The sequence below is a fragment of the Camelus dromedarius genome, chromosome 9 (genome assembly GCF_036321535.1).
Source record: "Camelus dromedarius isolate mCamDro1 chromosome 9, mCamDro1.pat, whole genome shotgun sequence".
In the NCBI taxonomy this organism is placed as follows: domain Eukaryota; kingdom Metazoa; phylum Chordata; class Mammalia; order Artiodactyla; family Camelidae; genus Camelus; species Camelus dromedarius.
The window spans coordinates 7,859,092-7,885,570 of record NC_087444.1 but is presented as its reverse complement, the minus strand read 5'-3'; the positions used below and the strand labels follow the sequence as shown (position 1 = coordinate 7,885,570).

Here is a 26,479-nt window from a genome sequence, read left to right as displayed (position 1 = left end):
AGGCATGTATTTTATGTATGTATGTATACAACTCTAAAGACAAAAAATTTTCTCAGTGGAACAATTATTTAAAAAGTGTTCCTTTGTGTAAAACAGAACACTTAATTCTCACGAATGGAGTTCTAAAACTAGTACTGGCCTTGCAAATCCAGTTTTGCAGCTTAGTTTGGGAAATGTTCCCAAACGTTATGGGTAAACTGGCTCCACCCAGCTGCTGAAATCAGATACAAGTTGTAACAAAACCGGAAGTCAGATAGGCTGCCTTTGCTTCTCATGGTAAGTGTCTCCTGTTTTCTTTGTCAGAGCTCTTTGCAAAGCATTTAAAAATTGAATCCAGCTGGGTGACAGTACTAAGAGCAGGCGCCTATGCTGGCCAGGGCTGTCGGTGACGCTGGACGCTTTATTAACTCACTGGGTTCTGGAGCTTGTGTTGTGCTAATGGGTGTTCACTAACGAGTTAGGTTAATAACATATCCCATGACTTTGGCTGTGAGCTTTAATCCCATGAAAAGGGTGATTGTAAGTAGAGAGGAGTTTGGGATCCTGAAAAGCATCGACTTTATTCATTCATCAGTGTTTAAAATTTTTTTAAATTTTATTTTAAGCATATTTAAACCTAATGGTATAATTACCTACATGAGGGTGCTTAGAGCCTTACTTGGTTTTTAGTGTCTTTTAAGTTAGGAATCTTAGCTCTCCCCACCTCTCCCTCACCTTCGGTGTGTCTTCAGAATTTCAGAAAGGCTCTGGGATGACTAGGTGTTACCTCTGCCCTTATTTTTTGCTCCGTTTGCTGCCCTAGGGCCAATGGGAACTTTTCCACTTGTAAATATTGGGAATATTTCTTTACAAAGCCAAACTTTTTAGTTTCAGATATTTTCTGTTTTCTCTAAATTAAAGAAAAAGTGGAGAGATTCAAGTATTGTACTTGGGTAGTGCAGATTTTGGGAGGCTAAAATTTGATCTATTAATTTATTGAAAACAATGAGCTAGACTTTTTACAGGATAGTTTTGTTTAAAAGGATGAACTCTACTAAGTCTTTTAAAAAACAAGCTAACGTGTTAATTCTTCTGCCTGGCTATACCTTCTGTTTCACATTTGTCCACTTAGGTAATGTCAGATTCTCTGGAAGTCACATTGTACTGCATTGCATTGAGCGCTGTTTAAAAGGTTGTCTGCTAGTCACTGGGAAAGGAAGTCAATGAGTAGAATGCCTTTGCTGCCTCCAGGAATTTTCCTTAAGACAGGTCAACCAGTTGTGGCAGAAAAATGTGATTAAAATTTTTTATTAGCAAAACCCAAAGCTTATGGAGCTTCTGAGAAGAGTGGTTATTTAAGGTTGGCAGAATTAGCCAAGATTCCTATGAAGAAAGGATTTTAATGGAAGACCTGGTTTACGGTGGGCACTATGCTCCTCGATGTTTCATAGATGTTATTTATTTAATCTTCACAAAGGCCCTTGATGTTGGTAGTGTTGTCTCTAACAAAATGAGAAATTAAAGGCCCAGTGAGGTTAAGTAATTTGCCTGAGGTCACTAAGGTGGTGCCTGTTGGAGTCAAACCTAGGTCTATGTGATTTCAAAGCCCTTACTGCACACTGTCCCATGGGACAGAGTAGTTGATGGCATTTTAAATGGAACTCGAAAGAGAGGTGGATGTTTCATTTATTGAAACAAGTCCAAACAAAAACAGTAAAAGTAACATAGAATGTTTGAAAATAGAAGAAAGAAAAAAAATCTAAACACCTTATAGTTAATTGAACATGTTACCTTACAGTCTTCACATATGCATGTTTTGTGGTGTTTTTAAGTTATAAAGCGCTACAAACTTTGAAAACCATGCATAATTCAAAGAGGGTTAAAAAGAGGAAGTCCATTCCTTTTCAGATATTGAAAACACTCTCCTAGAGGTAACAACTGCTGAGAATGGTTAAAGCGTGGTGCAAAGGTTTTTTTTTTTCTTTTCCTCTTTCCGTTACATGTATTTGCTACATTACATGTAGTTTTGTAGTCGGCTTGTTTTCATCCCTCAGTGTGGCGTGAGCATGTTTCTACCTAACAGATACATGTCTTAGGATTTTTGTGAAATGAGTTAATACTTGCAGAGCACTTAAAAGAATGCCTCGCTCCTGGAAAGCACTCGGTAAGTATTAGCTGTTATTCCTTGCCTTGTTTACTCTGTTTCATTCTTTTAAATGGGTACACAGGATTTTAGAGTTTGGATATAGCATAGTACATTTTTTAAACCACCCAAATTGTCTTACATTTTTGCTATTACAAATAACCCTTGCATGATTGCGTGGGGTTTTCTTTTTCTTTTTTTCTTAAAAATTGAAGTATAGTTGACATGCAGTATTATATTAGTTTCAGGTGTACAACATATAATTCAAATTTTTATAGAATTTACTCCAGGCAAAGTTGTTATAAAATATTGACTATGTTCCTTGTGCTCTGTGTTGTGTGGGGCTTTCAGTAGAACAAATTTTTAGAAGTGATACTCCTTGGTCAAACATTAAACATATTTTAGTTTAGTAGGACACTGTCAAATGTCCTCCAAAATATTGTGACAATTTACACTCTTCACTGACCTTGTGAGTGTCCTTATTTCTCCACGTCCTTGCTTATGTTGGATGTTATTAGTCTTTTGTATTTACATGAAATCATAGGCAATGAACATTTTTTACATAGTTTAAGCACAGTGTACAGAGATTCTGTAGCTTATTTTTTTTTTCCCATTTAACACGTATCCATTTTTACATGGCTAGGAATTTGATGGATGAAATAATGGAGGCCCCAGTTAGAAGACAGAACATGGATAGAAAAAAAGTGTGGTGCTTGTTCCAGAAATAAGTACAAATGGTACATCCTTGCAATTGGGTTGGGCTGAAAACACATTAGATGCCTAATGCTTTTGTCCTTAATTGAATGGTTCCTGGGAAGCTGTTGAAGGTTTTGGGGGAGAGTAGTGATATGGTGAGATTTGTGCTCTAGGAAACTGATCTTGTGGTGTTGTGTAGCATAGATGAAAATGGAGAGTCAAAAACAGGGAAGCCAAGTGAGAGTGTCTTGTTAATCTGAGTGACAAGTAATGTCACTAAAGACTTTAGCTTGAAGGTGATGGCAGAATGGAAAACAGCAGACAGATTTAATAGCGGGAACGGAAGGTAGAAGAGAGATGCAGAAGGGATAGGTAGGTGTGCGGGAGGATGGAGGTCGAATCTGCTGTCGACCTCCAAAGACCCCAAATTGGCTCCCCAAGTTTGGAGTCAAATCTAGGGAATTTGGGTTTTCAAGTCTAGTTGACTAGGAATGTGTTGACAGGCCACCCTCAGAGTATGAAAGTCAGATGCGAGAACTAGTCTGGAGGAAAGAATCATGGATTTCGTTTTAGAAAAATTAAGCTCATTGTTGTCCAGAAACCTATATACAGTTGGAAATTTGAGTCAAAGCATTGTGGAGATGTGGGATGGGGGCATCTGAAAGATATGGGAAATGTTATTCGGGGGTGATAATTGAGGCAATATAAGTAAAGAGCCTGTAGAGAAATGTGGGGATCAAGGGAAAAATTCTCGAGAATGGATATCTTCATGTAAGGGGCTCGAAGAGGAACCAGACTTAATTACAATATTGTTTACAATGACTATTTCTAACATTTGACCTTGGACCTAGTCAGGCTGTTCTTCACTGCCCTCCAAGGTCCATTGTCACTTTTCTCTTTCTACTTCTAGTTGTCTTATTGCTCCCATTCAAACTGCTCGTTCTGAATTCCTTTTTCTCCATAATGCCTTATTTCCTGTGTCAGCTTTAAGGGTCTGATTTGAAGCTGTGATGGCTTAGTGGTTAAAACTTCAGAAACTAGACCAGAGACTACACTCCTCACCGCTCAGGGGCATTGGCAAGTGTCTTATCAGTGCCCTATTTTACATATTGGGGACAGAAATACCCTCGCACCTTCCTGGATTGTTTTGAGGAACGTGTGCTAAGTCCTTGACATGATGCCTGATACGTTATAAGCCCTTAGCTCTTCTATTATTGTATTCTCCTGTACCTCTAAATCTCTATAATGAAATGCAGTTTTTTTTTTCCCTAATTTGTCCCTATGTGAATTTTAAGCAGTAGTTTTTAATAACCCTCGTGAGCTTCAAATTCCAGGCAACAAAAAACTTTGTATTGTTTTTTTTTTTCAGGGATTAGAGTTCATACAGGTAAAGAACCTACTGTGTTGACTGGAATAGAACAGGATTCAACAAATAGTAACATCAGTTAAATGATAGATTAATGGTATTTGCATTTGTTTCATCTATTAGTTTTGTGTCTTTAGAGAAGGGACCATTCCACTTAGCACCTAATACTGTTTTGAGGACAGGACTGTTGGGGCCATGTGGAATGGTCCAGATGGGAGCTCTTATCTGTAATGAGATATTTGCTTCAGTCATTTTTCCAGAGAATAAATAAAGAAAGTGGAAAAATTGCTTTCTGATGGTGCTCTAGTTAGGGGAATCAGGATTAGGTTGGAGAGCTCCCAGTTCCATTTTCTTCAGTGGTTTTGTCTACCTTTCCTTTTACTTTTTCTTGCTTTCATTTAAACTCTAATTTCTTTTTCAAAATTCTTTTCAACCATTTTACGTTTTCAAACCTGACAGATACCAAATTGATATCCAGTGTGCCATTTTTTTATGCTCTTTGTTTTTTAGAACCTTCGCTGAAAATATCATCACTCTAATTATTAATTTAAAAAATCATTTTCTCTGTGCTTCCTGCTGTGAAAATAGAATCTGGAACATTTTTATCTGGGGACATGGAAATACTTGGCCTGTTTTTCATTTTCCCTATAATTTGAGATTCAGCTATCAAAGTCAATTTAACTCTTGATGTGGAAGGTTTTTTATGAAGGTAAAGTTAAATTACTGGAAAGAAGAGGAACCAATTTTCTGAAATATTTCAGAAGGCTTGAATGAATTAAATGCAGATGAAATAAGTACGTGGAACCATTATAGTGTACAGAAGAAATGCACACATAGTGGCGATATGGAAAGTCAAGAGTGGTAACAAATAATGGCAGTTACCACTTACTGACAGCTTCGTGCTTTTAGGCATTGAACTAGTGGTTTTTGTATCATTTTTTTCAGGAGCTTTAGTTCCATGAAAGGAATTTCTACATTGTGGCTCAGACTCAGAGAGTGGACCCAACATTCTGAATTCAGTAGGCTGATTTAGATTTCAAGTTTGTCACAGTATGCCCCCTCTCACGTTGTTCCTTGTGAAATTTGGATCCTTACTGTGCCTGTTTACTTTCCATGTCCCTCTCTCTCCAAGAAGGGAGCAATGATGTGGAGTGTAGAGAATCCAGATGTTGGGGTTAGATTTACGTTCTAATCCTAAAACTACACCCGATTTAGGGTGCGTTCCCTGGTCTCAGTTTCTTCATCTCTAAAATGATAGTCCTACCTGCTTGTTGTAAGGATTACATTAGCTCTAGTATCTACCAGGTTCTTACCAAACATCGTTTTTTTTTTTCTCCTCTGCCTTCTTCACGCTGTCTCCCCTTTCTTCCTCTTCTATAGTAAAACTGTAATCCTTTCCTTCTTGTTGTCATGGACGTTTCATTGCTTTTCATATACCTCTTGTGCTTAGTCTGAACTTTTCTGAGTTTTTCAATCTCCTTATTCTTCTGTGGTTCTACCTACTTCTCTAAAACTCTTTCTGCCTAACTCCGCCACTCTACAAGTGAGCACCCATTCTAACCTAACCTCTAACCCCAGTCCCTCTAGGTTTTGGTCACAGGCCTGCAAGGTTTGCCCCAGATCCCAGATGCAATGCTGAAATTGCACTTGTGCTGTGTCTCAGAATTAATTTCTAATTCAGCTTGGAATTTCAACTCCACTTTTTAATGGAGATGGTATTATAAATGGTGGTTCTGTTTCTAGGCCAAAAGCCTAGAAGCAAAAGAAGCGTGTTTAACTAATAAATTGATTGAAAAATTTGATACTACAACAAAGTAAAAGGAAATAATGTCATTGTAATCTTAGTAATAAAGTAAAATGAAAACAATATTGAATAAGAAGTAGTTAATTACTTTAAACTTTGTAGAATATAGGTGATGGAAATTCTGAAAGGAGCATTCAAGTGCCTTAGTGATTGCAGTGTTTTTATATTATGGTTATGATGAAAAAAATTCACATTTTAAGGCAGAACAAGAGAAACTTAAACATAAAATTTTTTCTCTGTCCGTTTGGGCCTCCTCCTTCCCCTCTAGTGTGCACTGTGTATCTGCATTACGGGTTAAGCAGATCCCCCCAGAGGCAAAAATACCTACTCAAGCATAAAGATCAATTTTTATTCTTCTGGCCTCAACCACGTAACTCCTTAGAAGATGATATTCCTTTCTCAATCTGTTAAGGGGTCATGATGACCCGCCACTCACCTTGTACATGCAGATGTCTTTGGGGAACTTCGTGTACAATGCCAATACATCCTTTCCTTTAAAGATAGTGATTGGTGCAGAACAGACTGGGCAGATGAGCTGGGGAAATCAGGGAGATTCTGGGCGGCACCTAATGGAAGTTCTTAGCTTAAATACTTAACTTATAAGCTTATTAATGTTACTAGCTATATTATTTATATTCTGCCTGTATTACAACGTTACTGTTTCTTGTATTACCAAATGTGTGACTGAACCTCAAATAAATTTAGTGATGATTAAGGAGACCTGAAATGATTGACTGTGTATTTGGTACTATACGATCAGTGATTGTAATAGTGTAACTCTAGATGTGGGAAGAGGCAACAAGAGGGAAACTTTCCCAGACCATAACAGACTAGTAAGACAGGAGGTCTGGAGGCTTTTGGCTGCTGTAAACAGGGCCTAGTCCAGTAATAACACATTGAGTGGCCTATCAACAAAGTCCTCTGTGACCTGGGAATGAGTATTCCTAGTGCCATGGGACAGATTGCTCACAAAATGCCTCCCAAACCTTGGTCGAAATGAAGACCAAAAGGGAAGAGATTGTACAGAATGTTGCCCACCCTCCACTTCTATAAGAATCAAGTCATTAGCCTCTGTAGTCACTGACCCACCATACACCCTGAAAGGAGTTCAGCGCAAGGGTCAGGATGGGGCACTCTGTGCTTTGGGAAAACTGGCAGAACAGGCCTTTAGACAGAAATTTTCAGGAGAAATTCTGTTGACCCAGTGTCTAAACACTAAAAACATTAACTAAGATATCTGTTCCTTGTGAATAATACTAACCTTCTACCAAGACGTGAACTTGATTGCATGTACCCTCTCTCTAAAATCTCATGTATGCAGGCCTCCCCTGTTACCTCTTTGGAACCGTTTTCAGAGCTTTCTGAGAGACTGTCTCCTGGGTTATAATCTTAGTTTGGCTCAAATAAAATTTTCCGTCTTTCTTAGATTGATTTCTGATTAATTTTTCATCAACAGTTAATTAAACTAGTTTTTTTGTCTGATGGATGGTAATCACTTCATGATGTGTGTAAGTCAAGTTACTATGAGGTACACCTTAAACTTAGGACTATATGTAAATTATATCTCAATAAGACTGGAAGAAAAAATAAAAATAATAATATAAAAAATACTACTTGGGGGAAATTTTTTTTTCCTCATATAGAAGGTTTCTGTGAGAAAGCTAATTTATTAGCCATATTTATAGTTTTTGTTCAGGTTCACAGATGAAATAATACAGAATAAGACATTTTCCACTGGGTAAGTCCATCTCCTACCTCCAAAATCCTCCTTGTGTCTTGGCTTTTTTGTTTCTTCTGTTGTTCTGAGAACTCTCCTTTTTTACTGAAATCCTTGAAACTCCTAATTTAAAACAATTCAAGACCAAAACTTAATGGTCTATATATGCCATAAAGTAACGTTTTCAAACCACAGGTTGAGATTCACCAGTAGGTTGTGAAATAACAACTCAGTAAGATGTAACCGGCATTAAAAAAAAGGAAGGAATAGAAAATAAATGAGTTTATCATGTGTAGTAAAGGTAAAAAGTGCCTCTTGAAATGTGTATAGGTTTATAATATAAAAACATTTCTTACTTTGAGTGTGGTAAAAATTTTTTTAAAACCCACAGCATATAGCAAAAAAAATCATTTTCCAAATTATTTTTAGATATTTTATAGTAAACTCTTTTTTTTACGACTTTTCATAATTAAGAAAACCTTGTTACCGCCTACCTATGCATTAATAAAGACTCTCAGTGTTTGCTTACATTCATATCTTGGATGGTGAGCGTAGGTGTTACTGGGCTGGTTCCCACAATTTTTTGTATGTATGTTAACTTTTGAACTCCTTTGATGCCTTCATTTAAAACAAATGACTAATAATGAAAGCTAGAGCTGGAATGCAATATGACTAGACTTGATTAGTTATTTGCTAACTTAATCATCTGACATGATTATTATAAAAGCTGTGCTTTCTACCACATTTTCCTTTTCTCACATGTTCTTGAAGTCATACAGTAAAAAAAAATATTTAATGACTAATTTACTTAAAAAAACCCCTAATTAACACATAGTCTTTTTTCTTACATCAAAATATTTTTCATTTGGATTTTTCTCATTTTTATCTGAATTTCACTTTGTTGTAATAAATATATTGCCCTGATTAATATCTTTGGTTTAGAGTCACAATAGTTACATATTCATCCAAGTACAAGAATTTGGTATTTTAATAATAATGAATACATTTGTTTTGAAATTTTGCCTTTGTGTGGGGTATATGTAGAACATGATATAAGCAGTCATTTACCTTTTTACTAAGTGCCTGTCTTTCAGGCAAAAAAGAAAACTATATAAATCTCATTAGGTTTGGGAATTATTTCAGTTAGAGGATCAGGATGACCTCTCTTTTAACCTTTTAAACGAACAGGTCTATCTCTATCTTTGGGTGACAAAATGCAAGTTATGATTTTTTTTTAATTCCCTATATTGTACCCATGGTAGAATGTGAATATTAAAAACTTGTAAAAATTAGTGGGAGTTTTTCCAGTGCTTGAAGGATAATCTCATAATAGATCATTATTCACATTCCATAATTTTAGCTTAAATGTTTCCATGAATAACTTTTTTTATTGAAGTACAGTCAATTACAATGTGTCAGTCTCTGGTTTATAGCACAATGTCCCAGTCATGCATGTACATACATATATTTGTTTTCATTTTTTTTTTCCATTAAAGGTTGTTACAAGATACTGAACATAGTTCCTGTGCTATACAAAAGAAACTTTTTTTGAAATCTGCTTTTGTGTATAGTAGCTAACATTTATAAATCCGAAACTCCCAATTTTATCCCCTTTCACCCACTTTCCCCAGTAACCATAAGATTGTTTACTAAGTCTGCGAGTCTGTTCATGAATAACTCTTTATTCCTTCTCATAACTATGCAATCTGTTGGCATAGGCTGGCTCATAAATTAATGTATTCACTTGAAAAATGTTGTTTCTTAAATCATTAACTGGAAAACCGTCCTTGACCATTGTAATGGAAATAGAACTTTACCTTGAATGGTCAGTATCTGACCAAGGACAAAGAAATTGCTGTTGTCTGCTTCCCTCTCTGACCTTGTTTGTTATATTTTCCTAATGAGTGACAGGTAGTGGTGTCTTAGTCACTTCCCTTTCCCGTTTAATGCTTCATGCTGTAATAATTCCCCAGTACACTTTTCCACTTTGCTTTCCTCAAATCATGTTAGGGTTGGCCCTGAATTTTTTCCCTTTCACCTGTTATATTTTGCAAATGAAGAAACTGAGACAGATTAGGTGACCTGATTGACATTGTTGAGCTACTTAATGTATAATAGCGACGAGACATCGAGTCTTGTTTGCACTTTGACCTGACAGGAAATCAGTGCCAAGTAAGTACTTGTTCAACCAACCTAACTCTTCCCACTATACCATTCTTTAGGTGAGGTGTTATTTCTGCATTCAGTCTTCATAATAACTTGGCCAAGATCACATTGTTAAAATAATGACCTTGATCCTCTCCAGTAAATCTTGCATGACCCTAAAAGCAGGTCTGCCCCTAACAAAAGGACCTAAAACCATGTTTGAACAGAAAATTTTCCTATTGTTCCATTCTTTAGCAGTTATTTTCTTAAATGTTGCTGCCCATAGTAATTAACTATGTTTAAAGTTATGCTTTTCCTCTGAGTCTACAAAGGAATCTTGTGCTTCTCTTATGATACAGGGTTTTTCAGAAACTCTTGATAAGTTCATTTGTTCCTTTTGCTTACCCTTAAGTGAGAAGAATTCCACCTAGCTTCAATGTTTGATAAAAGATAAGGGTATACAGTTGGACCGTAGCTACTGGTGTGATTGTGGGCTGGTTAAAGAGTGTAGCTCCAGCACAATTTCTGGTGTCTAGCAGAAATTTTTATAGTTTAGCCCTGGTCCAATGTGGGGTTTGTAAGTTAGATGACTATAAAAGAATAATTTGTGCTGGTGATTCTAAGGGTGCTTTTGTTTTGTCTATGACCAGAGTTACAGTATAGAAAACTCCCATTTCTATGGAGAATGAACTGCTTCTAGGGCTCTTGCCATCTGCAGCCTGTCCACTGTGTGGACTTTACTTACTGCCATCTAACATATCCCTGCCCATCTACCTTCAGCCTTATATTCTGATTTGCCAGTTTTGAACATATGCACAAAGTGAGGTGGTTGATGTGGGCTGGACGAGGGTGGGACTGGTTTTCTACTGGGGAGATTGCAAAAGGCAGACAAACTGGAGGAAAGAAGAAAATTGCTTGGGCAAACAATAGTGTTTCTTAATTCGGAAGTATCTGGGCTATAGGTAATAGAAGTATTGTCTCTTGCAATTGGTTTCTATCCTTAGTTTTCAGTGTTGCAAGTTAAATTTTCTACTGTGTCATTATGATTAGTTTAATAAGAAGTTGGGAGAAATCATACCAGAGATTTATTCAGGTGATGATATTTAAATACAGAAGAAACATTTCTTATTTGTTCTTTAAGTTTTTCAGGATGAAGTAGAATAAGACCTTTTCCTTTTATTGGATCATTTTATTACTTCCCAATCACGCTAATGAAAACTAACATTTATTATCTTCCTAGTCAGACTTTGACTGTATCTAGATTTTACTAAAACAGTTTTGAAAGGAGGGTTTTCGTTTCTTTATTTTTCCGGTAAGGAAGGAGACTTAAGTGATTTGCTTAAAATTTCAGTTGGTAATTGGGAGATCTGAGATTCAAATCCAGGTCAGACTGTACCTATGACATTCTTTATATTACCTGTTTTTGAGATTGTGGTTAAACAGATTTTTGAGAGCAAGTAGCCATCTAGACTTACTATCCTGTGGTATGAAAGTTTTATGTTTTAATTATATGTGAAAATAATGTGCTTTTAATCTTCTTTTTGAGATGGCTGTTCCTGGATACACCCTTGGTGCCTTCATGCTTGTGTTGCATGTTAAATCTGTGGCTAATTATCCCAATGGAAAGGTAACGAAGTCGTGCCATGGGATGATACCTGAACATGGTCACACCCCGCAGTCTGACCCTGCTCACAACATTTCAGTGAGCCAGATGACATTCAAGCCAGGAGATCAGATCAAAGGTACTGTGCTGATACTAACTATTTACATTTTGAATTTCACTCTTTTATTGTGCATTGATTCTTTATTATTACTGGATTTATACAGTTTCATTTAAATCTGTTCAACTGTTTTCATAAGATGCCATGATCGTATACTTCTCATTTTTGTGTTTAACTCCTACAGGTGACTATATTACTTAAATAGTATACCTACTACCAATTCAGAATCGCTTTTAAAAAATGTTTTCATCATTATTTAATATATCTTCATTTACAGTACTATTTACTCAATTGCAGAGGAAAATAAAGTTTATCTGGCCTAAAATATTAAACCCTTATCCTTTCTGATATAGTATAATCTCATGTGTTTCCCTAATTCTTCTAGCAAAATGTAGGCTGACTGTTAAAGGTGTGTCTGTAACAGCATTTTACAAAGTCTATTTCCTGCAGCTTTAGAAATGAGACGTATTAACTGGTACGCTCTAACAAAAAGGATGTATGGAAAAAATAAGTCTGGAATGCCCTGTGTGTTGTATATATTATGCTTCTTAGGATTTCATTCTGCAAAGTAGGATGTTAAAGGCCCTGAGGGGTTTGCAGTAAAGACACAAGCATTTAATTTCATCCAGCATTTTTCAAATACTTTGGCCTCATGGGCCATGCCCTGACCATAACCTGCCTTTTCTTCCCTGTGGAATTAGATCCCATGGAATAATATCCTGTGGGACACAGTTTAGAATTTCTTTGTCTAGGGGAAGATTCCTACTCTTTGCTCCTGGAGTAGCTCTGCGTATGTACACCTGCTTTGGTGATATACCTCCTCTGAGCAGTTTTCTGGGAGGTTGTTGCTAAGCCTCTTATGTTTTTGTTTGTTTCTCAGTTACTTTGTCAGGGCCACCCTTTAAAGGCTTTCTCTTAGAAGCACGTAACGCTGAGGACTTGAGTGGCCCTCCTGTCGGCTCCTTCACACTGATTGACAGTCAAGTGTCACAGCTTCTGACCTGTGAAGACACACAGGTTTGTGTTTCGTTTGAAACTAATTTCTGTCAGTTTCTATAGGTCTTTTCACTCTAGGAAGGTGTTTGCAAGACAAACAGTGACATTACCTTTGTCCTGCAGACATTTGGATAGATTCATGAGGATCAAACTTTTCCACCTAATTTTCTACTGGCAATATATTTTCACACATCAGTGTCCTAGAAAAGATGGGATCATAGCTTGAAGGGTTTATAGCTTTTGGTATTTTATGTAATATTGACTTTTATTTATATTTTATTATATTGAATTTTGGAGGGTGTTAATACTGAAGGTTTCTAGAATGGAATAGAGGCCTAATTTTTGTAATTGATTCATTAATGCAATGAACATTTATTATGCCAGGAACTGTCCTGCAAGGGATATGGTGATGAGCAAGGCTTGTTCTTTGAAGAGCTCATAGCCTTCCTTGCACATAAGTAAAGCTCATGAGCATTTGCCCTAAGGCACATAAATAGAACATATGGGTATAGGACAAACACATAAGTAGAACAGATGATGCCTTAGATTAGAACACACGTAGGGTGGGCGGGAAGCGCAGCAGAGGTGCTACCCATAGGCTGAAGGAATTGAGAGGAGATGATCTCAGCTAGACCTCAAAGAATGTGTGGGAACTTGCCAGGTGAATGGAGGTGGGAACAAGATTGTTCAAGAGAATGGAATTACTAAAATCTAATGCTACGTATTTGGAGGCAGGAATTTTTTCTGCATTCTACTTGTATCAATTAATAAAAAGTATAAACTTGCAGTACAAATGAAATAATGAGCAGGCTCTGTGTAGCATTAACACACCCAACACTCATAACTCTCTTTAGTTCTTAAATGTCTGCTGACTCTAGTTTATTCATAGAGCCAGCTGCTAGTTCGGTGTCAACCAGTCAACACGTATTTGTTGAGTACCTGAACCCCTGTTCTAAATAAAATAGTCTATCAGAATACCGAGGCCATGCAGTGATAAATTACTTTGTAAAAGTGGTAGTAGTTGCAGCCATGCTGAGCTATTGAGTGACTGAATGGTGGTTCTTTCCCATTTTATTTCAGGGATCAGCAGTGAGTCACACAAATTCTCATGAAAAAACAGAAATTAAAGTCTACTGGAATGCTCCAAGCAGTGCCCCAAATCACATAAAGTTTCTGTGAGTAAGAGAGTTTACAACTCTGTAACCAGTGTTGAAGTAATAATTATCTGTATCATTATTTTTATACCTATTGAACATTCACCTCTAGGGGAGGTTCGGTGTAGTCATGACACCACCTTATTGATGTAAGTGGTTGTTTTGCTTTCTTGTTTTTTTTCTTCTTCTTCTTCTAGCAGTATGTACTGAGCACCTAGCACAGGACCTGGCACCTAGAAGATACTTAATAGACATTTGTTGAGTGAATGAAGTATTGTGCTGCCTTCACACTAATAAGAGCCACCAATGAATGCCTGAGTCTATATGATACAGGGAGAAATACTTTCTTTTTTTGGTTTGTTTCTATATTAGTATGAGCATATAAAAAAAAAACAGTCCTTGAAATTTGGATGACTCTTTTTGCAGTGTTATAACTTGCATATTAGACTGTCAGAAAAATAAGATCCTGAGTGCCCCTCAGTATTATGACATTCAGTGGAATTAGAATAGTACTTGTGTCTTCATCTTGTGTGCAAGGGGGAAATGGGATGTCCTGAAGCCATATGATGACTCCGGAGTGGTGTCGTGGGCACATATTTAAGGGGAGATCTGCTTTCCCGGCCTGTCTCTATCCTCTGCAGTGTTTTGCGCACAGGTCGCCAGTGCATGGTGGCACCACTTTGTGCCTGTGTGTGGCGCGGAATGTGAAGAAGAGGGTGTGACCCATGAAGAGCTGATGTTTGCTTAGGCAGACTCTGTATAGCTTCCCCACTACACATGCCTTTGGAATAATTTTCAACGACCACTATGAAAATGTAGTAGTAGTATGTTCTCTGTGTGTCAGAGAGTAGAAATCTGTGCAGTTTAGTCCCTGGATCTGGCGTTCCTGGCTGCTGTGAGTATGCCCAAAGAACAGACAAGTAAGAGAAGAGAGAGAGCAGGAGAGAGAGGAGAGAGAAAGAGTGAGCAGTAAATGTTCATTTAGTGATGAGGTGGAGGAGAGTCATTAGAGCTTCGCCTCATGCAGAGTTAGCAGCATTGTCAGACACCCCCAAGCATCCTCGTTTTATGGTGCTTTGCTTTATGGGGCTTCGCACGTACTGTGTTCTTTTACAGGTTGAAGGTCTGTGGTAATCCTGCCTCGAGCAGGTCTCTGGGCGCCGTTTTTCCAACAGCATTTGCTCACTTTGTATCTCTGTGCCACATTTTGATAATTGTCACAATATTTCAGACTTTTTCATTTTTAATATATTAGTTATGGTGATCTGTGATCAGTGATCTTTGATGTCACTACTGTAATTTGCTGAAGGCTGAGATGATGGTTAGTATTTTTAGTGATAAGTTATTTTAAAATTAAGATATATGTATTTTTTTGGACACAATACTATCACACACTTACTAGACTACGGTGTAGTGTTAACATAGCTTTTATATGCGCTGGGACACCAAAAAGTTCTGTGACTCTCTTTACTGTGGGCTGGATCCAAACCCGCGGTATCTCCCAAGTGTGCCTGTGTAAAGTCGTATGTGTCTAATTCGCTCCTTTTTTTCTGATTTGACTGTGAAGGGCCACAATCGTGGTTCTGTCTGATCTCACTGGTACTGCATTTCAGAGTCACAGTCGTGGAGAAGTACAGAATCTACTGGGTGAAGATTCCTAGTCCTGTAATTTCACAACCGAATGTACTTCCTTTTACAACACCCGAAGCTACAGTAGAACCTATGCCAACAACATTACCTCCAGTTTCCCATTTAACCAAATCAGTGAGTAACATTTTTACGGCTTCACCAAATGCAATCTAAAGGAACGGCTTCCTTGGAGATTGTGGTTCTATGCCTGGGGAAGAGGAGTAGCTGTCCTGGGTTGTGGTAGCAAGTTTTTGGATTTCTTTTGGGAAATTAGGAGGACGTCTCATTGCAACATTATGACTTACAGGTTGGAATAAAGGGAGTGCAAGACCCTGCATGTTCAAGGTGTGGTTATGACATTTGCACATAGTCTGTCCTAGCAGTGGGGAGGTTTTCATTTGGGAAAAAATCTGAAGCAGCAAGTTTTTTGTTCTTCTTCTCCTCCTCCTCCTTCTTATTCTTCATCATCACAGCCAAATACCAAACATGGAGAGGGAGCTTAAAGCTCAAGTTAAATTTAGACAGGGTTTAGAGGAGAATCTTGAAATGGTCATATAACTCTTCGATCCTATTTCACTAAGGCCAGAGAGTACTGGGAGGTTCTACATGCTGAACCGCTGACCCACAGGAACTCTTTTGCAAGTTCACCAGCTAGAGTTCCCTTTAGAGGTGGGGAAGATACAGCTCAATGGTAGAGTTCGTGCTTAGCATGCACAAGGTCCTGGGTTCAAGCCCCAGTACCTCCATTAAAAAAAAAAACTAAATGAATAAATAAACCTAATTACCTCCCACCCCCAAATAATCTCAAAAAAGAATTCCATTTAGGCCCTCTGATTTAAAAAATTACGGTTAAAAAAACATATCTTAGAAAGGGTGATGCATATTAGAAACATTAGAAAGGTTTTACTGAAGGTAATTCTGATAAATTAGACTTATTAATTCAGAAGTGAATATAATGAAAAATGTCTTAAATACAGTTGGAAGAACAAACTTGGGCCTGAATCCTGATTTGTCTACTTTCTGTTTGACTTTGGACAAATTACTCAATTCTCAAAGTCTCAGTTTATTCACCTATAAAATGAGAAATAATAATATCTAGCTCTTATATAATATCACTATGAGAATTAAACAGTATAATGAACGTAAGATTTCTAATTGCTTTGCACTTAATGGATATTCAGTAAGTATTAGTTCATCTTTTCTTTTCCTTCCCTTTCTTGTCTTTTTTATAACTCTTTGTTCTCATAGGGAAGACTAAATAAAGTTCTTTTTACCCCTATACAAGATCTCATTTTGTTTTCCTTCTTTTCTACGTTATACAATGTGCAAAGAGCCGTTTGATTACATTATTATGAACTTCGGTTTGACCAAACAATTCGATCTATTCTTTGCACTCATTTCTCAGTTTATTTAGTCTTAACATTTATTTATTTAAAAGCTGCTTTGGGGAGAACACAGTCAGTTTGGACCTGAGATTCCCAGTAGGAATCTATTGACAGGATTGGTATCTTTCCATATATTCACATAAAAAGCCAATCCCTCTTGTTGGAGCTTTTTATTGTATCTCTGGGCCAAGTTTATAATCTCTAGCTACGGAGGGGTTCGTTCAGAGTGGCAGGATGATGGCATTGGTAGAGAGCTAGAAGAGACCTCAGGGTCTGCGTCCTTCAGTTCCTGTTGCATAGTTAAAGGTAAGGAGACCCTGAGAGAGTAAGTTCTTCAGCAAACGTGATGGAGTAAAGGGGAGAACAGAGACCAAAACCCACATTTCCTAGCTCCTGGTGCCTTGTTCACTCCGTTTTACTATGATTTCTCTTTATGTTCCTGTGAAATAATAAGAAATATATATGTCTTATTACTTATATTTGAATGTAGATATTTCAAAATCCCTCAGAGTTTCCTGGATAATGGGAGCATCTTTGGTTCTAATGAGGTGACTCTTGATGGGCTGCTGTATGGAGGCTGGTCACCAGAAGGACCAAGCCATGATTAGAAGCTTGCAGCTTTCAGCCCCACTCTCCATTTTCCAGAGAAGAGAGGCTGAAAATTGAGCTACTCATCCATCAGGACTATGTGACGGAGCCTCCAAAAAAATTCCTAAAGTATGGGGTTCAGAGAGCTGCTAGGTTGCTGACCACGTGGAGGTGCTGGGAGGGTGGTCCCTCAGAGATGCTCGGTGTCCCTTCCTGCATACCTTGCTCTAGGCATCTCTTCCACCTGGCCATTCCTGGGTTGCTATCCTTTTTTAATAAACTGATAATCTAGTAAGTAAGCTATTTTCCTGAGTTCTGTGAGCCATCTTGGTAAATTAACCCGAGGTAGTGGTCATGGGAGCCTCCAATATGTGGCCGACCGTTCAGAAGTACAGGTGACAACACGGGACTTGTGACTGGCATCTAAAGAAGGGACAGTCTTGTGGGACTTTTGGGGTCTGACACCAACTTCAAGTAGATAGTGTCAGAACAGAATTGAATTATAGGGCACCCAGTTGGCATCTACAGAGAATTACAGAATTGCTTAGTGTGGGAAAAACCCACACACATTTGGTGGCCAGAAGTATTGGTAGAGTAGAAGATATGAGAGTTTTTCTATACAGTTCCTGTTAAATCTAATTACTTAAATTAGTGTTTAGCTCTCTTCTCAAATACGCTGTCACAGCTCATTCTAACACAGGATGACTGCTCATTTGCTCTGTCAAATTGTAGACCTGACATTTTTTAATACTCTTTTCCTTATTTGCCGTAGCAAGAAGTCCTGAATTAAATCACTGTAGATTGTTTTTGTTTCTCCCCTACTAAATTCTTATTGCCATTATTTGGAGTGGCGGTATATATAAGAGTCACCACCACTTTTTCTCACGTTATTTTAATGTCAAATTTGAACCTGAATTCTAGAAGCAGAGTCCAGGATCTAAATATAAAAACTTGCTAAGGGTTTGTTTGTTTGCTTTTTAAAATTCCATCTCTGAAAACTAGAGGACACCCTTTAGGCAAGAATGTCAATGTGGACTTAAATATTCTGTGAGAAGTTTCTCAAAGTTTACCAGAAACTTTGCTCTAGAATGTAATTAGTGTGAAATATTTTGTGTATTAAAGAGATTTTAATTCTTGTGCATAATTACAGTCCAATTAATATTGTCTTCCAAATTTTAATTAAAATTAATTAAGTTTAAAAGTTCAAAACCTAACTACTGCTTTGATAATTTCTAATTTAGGATACGTCTTTGTTCCCTTATTTCAATTCTTATTATGAAAAGGTATTCTTGTTAAAACCCATGCTTCAAGGTAGCAGCTCTTCTGTCATTGGAAATAAATTGCCTGTTTGATAATTAAGACTTTTTTCCCCCCCTCTGTCATTTTTCTAGTTCAATACTTCAGATTGTGGGAACAAGAAGTTCTGTATTAGGAGTCCTGAGAACTGCGACCCAGAGAAGGAGCTTGCCTGTGTCTTCTTGTCCTTCACACGTGATGACCAGTCAGTGATGGTTGAAATGAGTGGTCCCAGTAAAGGCTATCTATCCTTTGCATTGTCTCATGACCAATGGATGGTTTGTATCTCTCACTTACATACGTGGTAATGAAAGGAGAGTCGCTGGAATGACCTCTGATCAACAGCAGTTTAGCTGTTGGTTCCAGAGTCAAATTATCTCACTTAAGGGAGGGATGGGAAGGGACGGCAGAGAAATGAACTCAGAACAGATTCTAAGTTAAGCAGCTCTGAGCTGGCGATTACATACCTCTAAGAGCAATGCTGTCCTAAGGAAAGTTGGAAAAATCATTTTATTTCCAGTGGCTTTGCCGCTTTTTCTGTCTACCTCTGTGTGTCTATCTCTGTGATAAAACAAGAAGTGCGGTTATGAAAAAGTCGCTCTGCATAAACTCTCCTGTTGTCTGTGATGCTTCGCAACCTCTCGTTTTCTCCTTGGCCAGTAGCTGCAGCCTGGGTTGCTGTGTTTGTTGCCCCCGTTTTGGTAGTCACTGGCACATTTCCCAGACAGAGACTTAGAGCTGGCGTGTCAGGGCACCAGTGGGTGCTTTACCAGTAGGCTCACTTGTCAGGTCTACAGAAGGCAGCATTTGTTTTCACCTGATTCTTGCTCTCTGTGGGTAGTGCTGAACGGATTAAAAGGGTCTGTAGGTGGCAGCCTTGTGCTGTGGTGTGGAATTGCAGAGTGCTGCGTTAGCATTCTGACATCCCAGGGAGGAGGAAGAAGGGTATGACGGGCCAGGACATGTGTCAGTCCCGTTCAAGCAGAGCTGGCTGTGGAGGGGGTTGGCTCCAAACGCAGAAAGCCTCTTACTTCCACATCAGCAAGTGCAAGGAGCCTTTCTTGAAAGTTTTCTTCCTGTCAAGTGTTAAACTTAACGTCACTTTTTTAGGAAATAATATTTAAAAAAAAAAAAGGAGCCCTGAGATTCTGTGATAGAAAACGAATATTTTCCTTAAAGGTGCATGCTGATCACAGTGGTTCTTGTGGCTGAAAATATTGCAGGAAGCCAGGTGTAACTTTTGTAGAGGGAAGACATTGCAATATATGCTATGTCATGTGTGTTTTACTATTATAGTTCCCGAGTGCACTTCTTATCTTTTTTCATCCAACAAAGGGTATGTCTTAAACCTATGAGATAGAAGATATGGCATAGGTCTCTAAAAATAACATAGAAGAAATTATGACTCTTTCCCTTTTAAGTTGCTTTTATGGGAAATTTTATACATGTTCAAACGATATTGCAGTTGTTCAAAACACTTCCCCCATTTCCCTTTTGTAATTACCGTTAGACCTACAGCATATTCTTTCGCGTATTCTCAATTCTGGCAAAAATGAACCAAGCTGGATGCATTAGGTGCTTTAGGAGGCTAGGTTAAAAATAAAATCTGACTATAAAGCAATAAGGAAAGAGGGTGGTGGTGCTTGTTCTGTGAATGGAACTGGCTATGAAGGAAATTCTGAAGACGACTCCAAAAAGGATTAACAATGATAGTCTTGGAATAAGTGTGTAGTTTGCTTAAGATTCATCTCTAGAGTCCTCATTTCGATTTGTGTTCTAGGCACTTGAGTAAAAAACATTCTAGTCACTTTATAGCCAAATTTCATGAAGTAGAATTACTAACAGATTTCCTTTTCTGGCCGCATAAAATCTGTCAGAAGAGGAAAAGACACTTTTGTTGCAGTGGGTGTTGTGATGAGGAGCCTCTAAGTAGACCAGAGGTTTCTGTTCTAAGTTGTAGGCGTTGATGGCACAAAAGCGTTTATCTCTGATTCAAGATATATTTATCTTACATAGAAATCTTACATTTATCATATAGTACTCATCAAAAATGTTTATAAAGACTTAATCATGCAGGTGCTGTTGATTTACAGAGCAAGCCTATTGAATGATTAAAATCAGCTGTACACCTGTTTGCCTAAATTGGGGGAAATAAATCATCAACAATATTTTTAAAGTAGTTATTTCTATTGATTATTTTTAAATTTTTAGGGTATTTTTATGACCTGCTATTTCTTACCAGTACGCATTGTAAATTTAAACTCTGAATGTATCTGATGTTGTGAATACTGATTAGATAACCCGAGTTATACCTTTTTTCAACTTGGTTTGTGAATTAGTGCTAGCAGTGGTTTTGGTATTAGACCGCATCACTAACATTGATGAAAGGACAACTTCCATGTATTTGCTAACAACGACTTGTTAATATCTGAATTTTAACTGAATTTCAAAGTGTGTATATCTTCTTCATCTCAGCTACTTTGTTAAATGAGATAAAGTATACAAGTGTACACACTATACTTGCTTCTGTTCTCTGCCTTCCCCTGCCTGTTTTGTTCTGTATACAACTTCTCAGTGCTCAAATTCCAGAGTGATCCCAGTCCTGACCTCCCTTGTGTGTGTCCAGATGGGGATTTCCAGCTGCTAAGCTTCTCTCTTCCAGAGTCATGCTCCGGGCCACACAACCATCATCTATAAAACTGACTTTGTTATCTTCCCTCCTGATGCGCTCTTGGACTCCCCATTCTCAGGGATTGACAACAGCAATAAAAAAGCAACTACTGTTCTTGATTCCTTGCTGCTTTTCAGACACCGTCCTGGGCCGTTTGTGGACTGTCTTCCTCATTGCTGCCGCTGACTTCTCTGGTCTTCAAGGAAATTTTAGTTGTGACTCAGATTCCTCTCTTTTATTCACCTCTGAAGTTCTTCTTCCTCTCTCCCACCCCAGCTTTTTGTTTTGCAAAGTTTTAAACCTACATGAAAGTTGAGTGCAAGAAACACCAGTAAGCCCTTAAGCATTCTAGAAAACACACATTGTTTGTTTAAATCAGAGATCAGCCAACCTTTTCTGTAGCAGCTCAGAGAGCGACCACTTCAGGATTTGTGGGCCACGTGGTCACTGTTGCATCTACTCACCTCTGTTGTTGCAGAACTAAAGCAGCCACAGACTGTCCATAGATTAGGTGTGGCTGTATTCCAATACAACTTTATTTATAGACACTGAAACTTGGATTTAATGTATTTTTACTTGTCATGAAATAGCATTCTTCCAATTTTTAAAAGCCACATAGATATGTAAACACCATCCTCAGTCTGTGGCCTGTGCAGAAATAGGCGTCGTGCTGAAGTTGGTCTGTGTGTCATAGTGCGTAGTCTCCTGGCTTCAGTCACGATGACAGCAAATTCCTTATCTTGAGCAGCGCTAGTTCTGATTTGAATATAAGATGTGCAGCAGTGAATAACTGCTTTGCTAAGGTTGTATGCTTGCGAGTTCTCAAAAATGGAACTTTAAAAAATAAGTTTAAAACATGTTAGGATGTCATATTGGTATTTGTAGCAAAATTTATTATAGTTGGTTAGTCTTAGATCTTGTTTAAGGAGTTTAGTGACTAAAGCACATATAAGACCTTGTTACATAGTTTATGCATAATGTTTTAGAATAGGTGAAAGAACTGTACATAGTCACTTAACATCCAGACTATTTATTTGCGCCATCACTTAAATGTGCTTTAAATTTGCGATGCTGTCTGCCCTCTGATACTCATTTAAATAAGATTTAATATTTGGAGTTAAGAAATGTTGGAGACTAAAGGATAGACAAGAATTAGACTGACAAGGAATGCCCTTTTGCGGTCAGACATTTTGTCCTCAATATGTAATAGTAAATCTATTAATTGTGTGCAATATTAGCAATATTTGATGACAGTATTTTCCATCTTAAAAGTTACCCCCCAAACCCAATATAATGCAGAGCACTTACAGTTATAAAACTTTGTAGGACACGTTTACTTAATTAAATAAATATTCAAAACAATGTTTGTGATAAGTTCAGTGAAAAAAAGTAACAAACTGTATATTTTCCCATTTGGGAAGAAAAACAGGTATAAATATAAATAGGTTTGGATGAATATATACAAAAGCATTGACAGTGATGTTCAACTGGTGATGGGTTATGGGCTGTAACCATGTCACATATCTGTTTTAATCTGTTTTTCACACCAAAATTGTATTGCTTTGCATTATAACAAAATCATTTTTAGTTAATATATGGGACAGCCAGTTCTCTTGAATTCATAATACCATTTAAGATTAACTCATTAAGTTATGATTTAAAAGCATCAAATACTATTTGATTTCATTAGAGATTCTTTTTTTTTTTTTTTTAAACGAAGTGTTGAAATTCCCTTGAACTTTTCTCATTTGCAATTGTTTTTCAGGGTGATGATGATGCTTATGTGTGCATTCGTGAAGACCAGACTGTGCGCATACAACCTGCCCATTTGGTGGGGCGAAGTCACCCTGTAATGGACCCCAGGGTAGGTGTGAAGATTCTGGGAACCTCCACCTGGCCAGCCCACCGTCTGGCTGTGTTGCTGACTGTGGCCTGCCTGGCTGTGCTGCAAGATAGCTTCCGACCTGCAGTTAGCCTGCCATCAGAGCTCCTCTCTTACAATAATCAGGGAGAAACCTTTCTGCATTTTACTTATTTTTGCTACATATACTTTTTAAAAAATAAAAATTGTATATATTTAAGATAAACAGCATGATGTTTTGATATCCCTCTACATAGTGAGGTGGTTACTAGAGTCGAACTAATAAATACATCCATTGCCTCACAGTTAGTCTTTGTGTGTGTGATGAGAGCACCTGAGAACTACCCTCTTGGCAGATTTTCAGTATACAATACAGTATTATTAACTCCAGTCACCATGCCCCTTTTCTTTGCCCCCTTTCTCTTCCTTTTCTTTCTTAAGAAAGCACAAGACAAATTTCTCTTTTAGGAAAAGATGCATTCTTGCTTGTGTCACTTAAATCCCTTTTGTTTGCATCTTATGAAAAATATGTTACAGTTTGTTAAAAGCATCAGAGCATCAGCGCCTTTACAAAAGCTTACAGGCGGATTTTTAAGGAGAGGCTTATGTTAGTGACACAGAATTTCCTGACTGTGCAAGAAAGAGGTGCACATATAGTAGAGACTGGTTCAGTGTCTTGGGCAATTGTCTTAAGTGCCTGTTGTTGGCACTTGTGCCCAAGGTGTCTTCTTTCTAGAGAAGTGTCATTTTCACAACACAATTGACAAGCAAATGAGCTGTGACAAAGCCGTGGCTATCACCTCATGACATGCTGCATTCTCTGCATGGCTTTCTCATGGGCTTGGAACTTCTCCCCTGTTGCGTGTTGCATTTTGGCCACTGGGATATTACTGGCTAATTGTTTCTTCAGTGTTTTTGATTGTGTGTTAGTGGCCAGATGGAGTTAGTACATTTGCCAAAGTTTCTAACTTAGATAGTAAAAATACTGTTTTTGCCAAGTGGGATTAAGACAAATAAACTGGGAGAATGTGTTTCTTGTACTCTTCAAAGAGGAAGTAGGGAAACAATGACACTGCAGACAGTTAAGTGCACAGAGGATCTAAGGGAAAGGAAATTGAACAGGTCAGAATTCTGATCATGTCTTGTTTTTAGCGAATTTTTGGGAAGTGCTGAGAAGACCCATTGTATGTGTTGGCAGGATCCCCTTGAGGATACGGCCTGGAGGTTGATGGACGGTGTTATGCAGTGCTCTTTCAGGAGGAATGCTACCCTTCCTGGGGTTAAGAATAGATTTGATCTAAATGCAAGCTACTACATATTTCTAGCTGATGGTGCAGCTGATGATGGTGAGTATATTGATTAAAAAACTATTTTTTGTTTTTTTCTCTTTTTCCCTTTCCCTCCTTTTTTGGGGAGACTCCTGTAGTTGTTCTTTTGAAAAATACACATTTGTGGGTAAAAAGAGTTTTCAAACCCTTTTCCATTTTTGTCTGACAGTTTGACTTTGGCCGACCTTCTACCTTTTTCCCTTGAAACTAGGTAAAGGTAGCGTCAACTATGTTATAAGGCAACATACTTATGGTAAAAGTGATTTTTGGCTGGCAAAATGTATTTGAACTAGGAAAAAATACTTGGTAAGAATCCATAACTTTGCGCTTCCCTGAGTGTAGGGACATTGGCAGATCCCTTGTAGGGACACTAGATGCAGGACTTTGGGATTATTGCAAGAGAACTGGCTGTTGTGGGTGACCTGCCCAAAATGAATCTCATGTCCCTGGACCTGAGCTTTCTCCAGAAAGATGGAGAGAGGTAAAGAGAATAGCTCCTGGACATCTTCGTGAACTTCTACAGGACCTCCCATTGAAAAAGAATACCTCCTGGTGCCCTGCAGGTGTGCTGTATTTCCTGTCCCCCATTCTTCTAAGTGATTCTAATGCCAAGTGTAGCCTAAGGTAACTTTATGAGTTTGAATGTTTAGTTTATCCTTAAGAACGCCCTGGTAGGTACTGAAGTACATAAGAATTAGATTTTGCTTAAGGTCTTGGCTGATGATATTGTGAAAAACAGCAGGAACGCCAAGGTAGTGTAGTATTTAGTGACTCATCTCCCTGGAGATACTACTACCCTCAAACTTTGAGCATATGGCCTACTTTGAAATGGTGATATGAAAAAGAGTATGTGTATATATATATGTATATGACTGAATCACTATGCTGTGTACCAGAAACTAACACAGCATTGTAAATCAACTATACTTCAATAAATAGCCCCCCTCCCCAGAAAAAAAGAAAATGATGAGAAGCTGGGCATGTAGAATGGAGGGGGTGGGTGGAGTAAAGGAGGACGAGGAACAGAAGCGTGGGGGAGGCAGAACTGTAAAAAGCCTTGCCTCCTCTATCATGTGGTTTAGACTTTATACTACAGGTAAAGTCGAGATTCAAAAGGTTTTAAAGCAAGATAAAATACCTACTCAGTGTCAGAGAAAATTTAGGAGTCTTTGCAGATTTAGTTGTGGGTGATAGGTTTGGTTATCGGTTAAATCATGTATTCCTACTTGCAACCGCAAATTAGCTTGAAAATCACTTCTTGGTTAAACGATAATAATGAATAAAAATTACTCAGTGCTTAATGAGTGCTAGTTGCTGGCTCAGCACTGTTATCAAGTTCTTCATTTTCAGCTTCATGGAAGCCGACACTAGATACGTACTATTATTATCCCAGTTTTATCTGGGAGGAAGCAGGCTTACAGAGGTTAAGTCATTTGCCCAGATAAACAAATGTTGGAGTTGGAAAACTCTGACCTCAGAGCCCAAGTATTCAATACTTTCGAACATGGAAAATGTAGCTCTTTGCTGTTAATTTTTAGTTTGTTTCATTTTAGAGAAATAACGTAACCTGTGTCCTATATAAATGTTTCTTCTTGGAAATTATTAATATTTATTTGTTTGGGACAAAGATTGATATATATTTCACATCAAATTTCTTAATTATTTTATTCTTTGTGACACTTGCATTGTATTCTAAAAGTAATGTATTTTCCGTAATTTACTTACTTATTCTCTTAATGACGGACATTTGGCTTGTTTAAATTTTTTTGGCCAGCATAGAAAAAGTTTCTATGAGTATTCTTGTACATGTATCTTTAGTTAAAAGGTGAATAGTTTTGTAGGATAGATTCCCAGAATGAACACAAACACATACATACTCACATACACAAACTAATTGGAATAGTTCTATACATTCAAAGGTTTAATTTTACACATAATAAATATTATTATATCATATATTAATATTAAACATAATATTTCTATCATATTAATACATTTTA

The 26,479-nt window shown here is 37.7% G+C and overlaps 1 protein-coding gene across 2 annotated transcripts in view; it reads left to right on the top strand.

Annotated features, from left to right (window-relative positions):
• Positions 1 to 243: 243 nt before the first annotated feature.
• The window catches only part of FRRS1 (ferric chelate reductase 1), a 40,003-nt gene continuing 13,767 nt past the window's right edge, over positions 244 to 26,479 (top strand). For both annotated transcript variants that reach the window (XR_010382199.1, XM_031457667.2), the window contains exons 1-8: positions 244 to 276; positions 11,397 to 11,592; positions 12,452 to 12,588; positions 13,648 to 13,742; positions 15,335 to 15,485; positions 18,715 to 18,897; positions 23,056 to 23,154; positions 24,350 to 24,497. Coding sequence is in view for 1 of the 2 variants with exons in the window: in XM_031457667.2 (XP_031313527.1) it covers positions 274 to 276; positions 11,397 to 11,592; positions 12,452 to 12,588; positions 13,648 to 13,742; positions 15,335 to 15,485; positions 18,715 to 18,897; positions 23,056 to 23,154; positions 24,350 to 24,497 (1,012 nt within the window). In the remaining variant the exon portion in view is untranslated. The remainder of the gene's footprint in view (positions 277 to 11,396; positions 11,593 to 12,451; positions 12,589 to 13,647; positions 13,743 to 15,334; positions 15,486 to 18,714; positions 18,898 to 23,055; positions 23,155 to 24,349; positions 24,498 to 26,479) is intronic.